Source organism: Canis aureus, chromosome X (assembly GCF_053574225.1).
Source record: "Canis aureus isolate CA01 chromosome X, VMU_Caureus_v.1.0, whole genome shotgun sequence".
NCBI classification, from domain to species: domain Eukaryota; kingdom Metazoa; phylum Chordata; class Mammalia; order Carnivora; family Canidae; genus Canis; species Canis aureus.
Genome location: NC_135649.1, coordinates 3,746,109 through 3,753,560, shown reverse-complemented (window position 1 = coordinate 3,753,560; position 7,452 = coordinate 3,746,109). Strand labels below are relative to the sequence as shown.

General features: G+C 42.1%; 1 protein-coding gene across 2 annotated transcripts in view; it reads right to left on the bottom strand.

Annotated features, from left to right (window-relative positions):
* Positions 1–2,847: 2,847 nt before the first annotated feature.
* GABRA3 (gamma-aminobutyric acid type A receptor subunit alpha3) overlaps positions 2,848–7,452 on the bottom strand; it is a 326,698-nt gene continuing 322,093 nt past the window's right edge. For both annotated transcript variants that reach the window (XM_077889787.1, XM_077889786.1), the window contains exon 10: positions 2,848–5,123. In XM_077889787.1, coding sequence (XP_077745913.1) covers positions 4,788–5,123 — 336 coding nt within the window. In that variant the 3' untranslated portion in view covers positions 2,848–4,787. The remainder of the gene's footprint in view (positions 5,124–7,452) is intronic.

The following is a 7,452-nucleotide window of genomic DNA, read 5'->3' as shown; positions in this document are numbered from 1 at the left end:
ACAGCCTGGCTGCCAGACATATGAATTAAGGACACTACCTCCTACCTGGTTTGGAACCCAGAACCTCCCTTATCTTCTTGGATTAGAACCCGGCCTTTGCCCTGATGGACAGGACTGGAGATGAGCAACTATTATGCCTCTATCTTACCACAAAATCCCCTGCCACATGGAACTTTAAAGAATATTCTTCATCACCAGATGTTCCTGTCAATTAAGTCACTTCTGCTTATTTAAGTCTTCCTTTCTGAGGTCCTGGGCATTGTGGAGCAGAGAGACAAGCCATCTCTGATGTGCCCTGTCCACATTCCTGACCCGTAGAAATAGTAACAGTTGCTGTTTTATGATATTAAATTTGGGGGTAGTTTGTCACATAACAAAAGATAATTGAAATATGTAGTCACTGAAGCTATCAAGACAGGTAAGATCATTCAGTACAAATGTATAAAGTGACAAGAGAAGAGGAAAAACACTTTAGGAAAGCCCAGGCTTTAAGAGATGAGAGAAGTTGAATAGGAAAATCATGACCAAAAAAAAAAAAAGGTAACAGGGGAAAAAGTAGGGGTTATCAGGAGACTGTGATGTCATACAAACCAAAAAATGAAGTAATTGTCAACAGTGTCAAGTGCTGCTGATAGGTCAAGTGAGAAAACTGAAAAAATGCCTTTAGGTTTTAGTTAACCAGGGCAGTGGTGACTCAGCAGGAGTAGCTTTATTGAAAGGAAATAATAGAAATAGAATTCTTTTAGAAGAGAGGAGCAGGGATGAAGAACAAAGGAAAGACTGGTCTTGGAAGGGAGGCCAGCTTTTGCCTATGACAAAAGGGAAGGGAGTGATAATATGTGAAGATACCACAATTTCTGTTGATTTCTTCACAAGAAGTTTAGAGTTCCTTCTGATGGTTTCTGTTCTCCCCAAAGCTGAACCTTTAGAGGGGAAAACAAAAGGAGAGGTGTTTATTTCCTAGCATGTGCTCTTAGCTTACCTGGAGGACCTCTGCCTGATGCCAGCACCCCCTTAATCTTCTCAAGGTAGGATCCAGCTTTTCTCATGATAGGACCAGAGCTGAACTACTAAAAATCCTATATGTCATTACAAGACCCTGCCACATCAAGATCAGGCCAAGGACATGATGTGGGACTTGGAGAGGTCATTATTAGACCTGAGTTTGGCCCCTGCATTCCTCCATTTAGCTATGTTGTTGTCTTGGTGTTTAACCAAATTCTTTTGAAGCTGCTAATACATACGAGTTGTGTGACAGGCAACCAAAGGATGGGGTTTGTGTTCCTGAGGTGGGCTGATGTGGGGGCCCCAGGATATGGTGACATGCAGAGGTAGAGTGAGCTACTAGGGTGGCTGCTAGAAAGAAAGCATACTCTCTTGACTTGGCTCTAATCAGAACTCCATTTTACTAATTTGGAAACTAACTCTGAGCCCAATCTGTGATGGGGTTGAGCCCTGGCTAAAATCCAGGTGTTCATTCTTCCCAGTGTTTTCCTCATGATATCAAATTGTTGGAGGTCCAGAAGCAAGGCAAAAAAGATCCAGGTTGCTCTCTGATGGAAAAGAGTAGTTAGGCCTGAGAGGGCAGCTTGCCCAGTCAACAAGGACAGACACCTTTAAACTTCACTCTAATGGATGGCCACAGGATTAACATTTCTAGGTAGAAGAGAGCCTGTATAATTCTTGTTGAGACTGAAGAAAGATCCCTGCCTCCAATTCTAGGACTCATTTGACAGAATTTCCCCTAATTGCATTCTTCCTTTCCTGTTTTCCTTCTTGTTCCATGTTCTGCTAGACTTGTTGGAAGAATTCAGAGTTCCAGAGGGCCTCCTTCCTAAGCTCAGACTGGGAAGCCCTCTGAAGGGTGTCATAACACAGATGCATCCTAGACAGGCCCATGAGCTATGCTTGAGGAAATCACCTGGCTCCTAGATGATGGGGGTAGGGTTGAACTGGTCAAGGAACTATGAGGTTGTTGCAGCAGCAGGGCATCCATTAGATGGCCACAGGGCTAGAACATGCAATGAGGGTCAGATTGGCCAAGTCTCTAATTTTATTTCAGACAAGAAAACTTTTTATGTGATTTGAAATGCTCTTAAAAAGAGATTACCCCCATCATCTAGGAGCCAGTTGATTTCCTCAAGCAGATATCATGAGATTATTTCCCAGGCTTTTCCTAACTCTGTAAGAAATAAGGGTCATCATCCATTTCCCAACACATGAATCAACCATGTGTCAACCAGATACCCACTCTGCCTAATATATATTGCCTAAGGGAACTATTACCTAAGAAAAATGGTAATCAAAGGGGAAGAGAAAGCCTTTAGAATTTCAATGAGAATAACTATTTCCTGGAAGTGGGTGAATTTAGTAGAGGAAACAATGCAAGTGTTTCCTTCTCTTTCTCATTAGGTAATGAGACCCTTGAGTCAATCAAAGCTATGTTTGCACATGGGTTCCATTTTGGATCACTGTAATAGGTCTCTTGTTCTGGAGATAACCCTTTTCCAGATAACACCTTTTCAGTGGTGTTAAGAAATATAAAGTAAGGGTGTCTTGAGAGTAGGGGTGAAAGACAAGAGTACTGCCTATCATAGGCAAAGAGTAACCAAAAAAGTTACCTTGGGGTGCCTTGGTGGCTCATTCAGGTGAGCATCCAACTATTGATTTTGGCTCAGGTCATGGCCTCAGGGTCATGGGATCAAGCCCTACATCCCAGGTCAGGCTCTGCACTCTGTAGAATCTGCTTGAGATTCTTTCCTTTTCCCTCTGCCCTCCCCACCCCACTCATGCACACTCTCTCAAATAAATAAATAAATAAATCTAAAATAAAAAAAAGTCCTTCAGTCTGAGTACAATTCAGAAGTTTAATAAACAGCCGCTAAACATTGCACCAAAGCATTTGGAAACACAATTTCTACAGAAAGGCAAAGGTCAGGCTTTCATTCTAAACTCCTTTAGACGATCATTAACAGCCCCACCCACCCCACCACCCCCCAACCCCACATATCCACAACACTACACTCATCTAGTCATGAATTTGCCTACAGACATACTCTTAGAAATAATGGGACTGGCATGCATTATCCCAGCAATGGCAAGGAAGCGGGGGATGGGGGAGAAGAATGGGTACAAAAGCAACCAGTGGCTAATGATAGATCCCTTAGGAGCTTTGCTTAAGGAGTGGACAGGGGGAGTCTGATTTTGGTGCCATCGTTGCTTTACTTTGAGCTTCTAGGTTACTCTAGACTAGTGGCTGGGACTGCCATCTTACACAGTATCATTCCATTGAGCCATGACTATTAGAAGTGGTCTCCTTGGACATATTATCACTTCTTTCTACAAATCTTTTTGGTGTCCAGCCAAACTGTATTCAGGAGTCAGCAGGACTGTTGAGGTTGTCCTGATTCAGAGGTCAAGTGGACCTGGCTTTTCAGTCCTGTCTTCATTTTGGTCTTTGGAAAGAGACCCATTATAGTTCTTTATTTCAGACACTTGTAAGGTGCCCAGGCAAGTCATTCAAACATTTGAGACTCAGTTTATCTACCTTATACAAATTTTTACAATTATACTACATTAAGAACAAATGAGATCAAATGCCCCCTAAATAATACATTAGCAAACTGGTAATAGTGATTCACTTGACTAAAAAATCAACTAGATTCCAATTCACCCCTCTAAGAATTGCCATCAACAGAGGATCAGAGTTCACTGACATAGTGAGAACAGAGTTCTTAGGCCTGGGATAGCATTTAAGGTTTAGAGGGCATGGAAGGAAGAATTTGACTTTTACTTTCCATTGGCCTTCTCTTTTGAACCAGACTTTAAGCTTTTACCACCCAGCTCAAATCTCTTGCCCCATCCAGTATTTGACTAGTTACTTTTGTAGGAAGATAACTTTCTGATCTAATTTAAAAAAAAATATTGTGTAGGCATTTGATCTAGATCTTTTTGTTTCTGTTTGTCCCTTTTTAGTATAAATTACAAAAATACTTGATCCTTTTCCTGAAGAATTTGCAGGCAGTAATGAGTCCAAACTAAGCAGTGTCCAGCTGGCTACAAGGCCTAGGAGATGGGGGCGGTGGTGTCAAAGGGCTTTCCTGAAGGAGAGATATACCAAGAAAGATACTATTTTCCTGAGGGGCTGAACACGACAGAGCATCAGCCATCTTGGGGCCAGGCTGGTATAGTTGGTTCTATCTGTTTTGGCAATATATTATTGACAGTGGTGAGCCTCAACTGTCCCCACTAACCTCCAATAAAGAGGCTGGGGCCAAGTTTAGAGGTTGGCACTGGCTCCTGCCTTTGCTATCAGTACCTTTTTGCCTACTGGGCAAAAGGAAATGGCAAGCCAGGACCACATGGGATAGCCTGTCTCCCAGGTGAGTCAGAATCATCTGATCTGGACCAGTCAATAATCCTCCTTGGTCTGGACCACTCAAATAGCCAAGGCTCCCACTATAGGTAGTAGAGTCTCCTATTCTTTCTGCAGTGGGCAGAGTGCAATAAAATACATGCAGTGCCCTCAGCTGGGGGAGACTGGCAGGCTAAGATGAGCAACTGAACAAATGGCAGTGTTTGGCTCTGATGAGGGTATACTCAGCAATGTCAGAGGGACAAGTAATTTTTGTTATTATTTTTTCATTGAGATTCATAAATATGAATTGAGAGTCACAACTTGATAGTTAAAAAGAAGAATCCTGAAACACAGAAAGGGGACCCCTGGGGTTTGGGTGCCTGGATGCTTCCTAAGGTATACAGTGCTCTGGTTGCTGCATCACCACTATCTAGTGTTTGCGGATCATGCCCTTGATAGCTGACTCCCGGTTGACATAGGTGGCCCAGTAGACCAGATTAAAAATGGCAAAAAGCACAGGAAAGATGATGCGGGAAATTTTGTCAACCTTGCTGACACTGTTGTAGGTCTTGGTCTCAGTCGGGATGTCCTGCACGTAGGTGGTCTTGGGTGAAGCAATAATTGTTGGGGTTGAGGAGGCACTGGGAGCAGCGCCCTTGGAGATAGTAGAGAACTCAGTGTCCTTGGCCAGATTGATGGGATAGGTGGTTCCCACGATGTTGAAGGTGGTGCTGGTTTTCTTTGTTGGGGCTGCTGGTGTTTTCTTCTAGGAGCCAGAAAACGTAGGGGAGAAGGGGGGACAAAACAAAAGCTAATTAATTCATTATACAGAGCACCTTTAGAGGCTGTAGGAAGGAGGAGCCATGAGGGAAGTTAAGAAACAGGGGCCAGGAAGCCAATAGCACTGAGTAGCCAGGTTTGTGTCTAAGGATAATTGAAGATGAGCTTGAAAACAGAAAACTTGTATCATCCTGGTTTACTAGCAATGTGGCTTTGGCCAATTCACTCCTCTTTGTGTTTTAGGCTCTTCATCTGTAAAATGAAAATCAAAATATTTGGCAGGGTTGTTGAGAGGATCATATGAAAGAATGGTGGTAAGAATCACTGGAAAACTGAAATGTTGGTCACATGTAGGGTCTTATATAATCACATGATTTGATCCTCACAGTAACCCTATCAAGTAGGTAGGTGAGATTACTCCTATTTGACAGATGATAAAACTTAGCCTCATACTGAGTAGCAGAGCCCACACTAGCAACCTGGGCTCCTGACTTTTATCCAGGCTGTACTGTGTTGCTTTCTATAGGTGCGAGGCACTTTTTGGTTACCCGAGAAATAACTCCAAAAGGCTTCAACCATCAAGTGGCACATCCCCTGTGAGGAAGAGAGCTATGTGAGTCTGAAAGTCATTTCATCTTAAAGACATAATAAATACCATGGCATGTTTACATGCATCATTACAACAGTATCTCACCCTTCATGCACTGTAAATGTGTTCAGCAACCTAGGAGGCACACCAGGGTTTTCCACTCATACATGGCTGCAGGCAGGAGCCAAGGCCTCCCCAGGGAGCTATGCAAATGTTTCCCTCTGACACAGCAAGCCCCTGGATGTTTCTGCTTTTGTTAAGAAACTCCCCTTTGTAAAACAAAAACAAAAACAAAAAACAACGGGAAACAAACATGCACACATGTGCTCATTTTTTCCCACATATATGATTTGTGTAAACAAGAAGAGGAAACAAAGCTCAGGTCTAGATCAGAACAGAGTGGCCGAGGTCATAGTCTATAGTTTTTGCTGCCTCCCTCTGCACTCTGGCCTTTTCTCCTTTTCATCTCTTTTTATTTTTAGGAAAAAGTGTGGATAGATGAGCTTCAGAAATGCCCAAGAATATCTGATAAAAAGTGACAACTACTTGCATTTTTATAATTGCATACACCTCATTTGTTTCCTTTCTCAATGTTACTTTGCCTTGAAGCATCTGTATTTTACTTTACTCTTCTGCTTATTACTTATATCCTTCCAGGGTTTCTCTGCCACCTTCTCCTCTGACCTCTTTCTCCTAATCTCTTTTTTCTTCTTTACATCAGAGTCCCCACCATTTTGATCTTTTATCCCTTTTTGACCATACTGCCATTTACCTTCCTGGTCCTAGTATAACCTTGCCAAATATTTACTGAATATCTACTTGGTCAAAACTATGCTAGGTATTAGGGTCTAAATGGGAAGGTTAAAAGATGAATCCATCTCAATTCCTGTTTTCCAGGAATTTACAGTCCAGTGGGGAAGAGGGCTGTAGGAACACATTAGTGCTATATAATATGATCAGTAGTTCTAACACGTATGGGAAAATACCTACAGATGTTGGAAAAGGTAGCTCAGAGAAGGCAATGAGGTTTGTGGGCTGGGTTACAGAAGATAAACAGGAGCTTGTCAGATGAAGATGCAGCACAAGCCAAGGGCACTACTTGTTTGAGGAGATGACAAGAAGTCTGCTGTAGCTGGATCACAGTGGACATGGCAAAAGCCTTGTATGCTGTGTCCTTCTCTGCCTACCCATGCTGACTTTGGGGTTTTTAATCAGGGAGGGGGTGTGGGATAAATGAGAGAGTGTTGGTTTAAGTAAATGAACCATCTCACTAATAGGACTTTTATAAAGCAATACTGTTCTTTCTCTTTAAGAATTGCAGCCACATTGCTACAAGTAGAAGGGGGACAGAGCTCTAAGACTTCTAAGAGCCTTGTAAATGCCTTAAATACTACATGGGACTCATTTATAATTAGTAACTTCATTGTGTGAATAGAGGCCTGCTGCTAAATGCCTCTGTTATTAAATAGCACTTTACTTGTTTTCCTGCTTACTTATTAATTTGCTTACTAATCTCTGTTTTTGTGGATAGACAAAAATGAGAAAGGAAAGAAAAGAACCCCACTACCTTGACTTTGCTAGAAGCTTTCAAGTTATTTCATTTAGTCACCATATAAACTGGTTATGACCAAGTCTCTGAAACAATCATTCCAAACAGCAAACACTTTCTTTAGCTCTATAAGTACTTTGTGTTCTATAGGTGAAGAGAAGCAGCAGTTGATTTAAT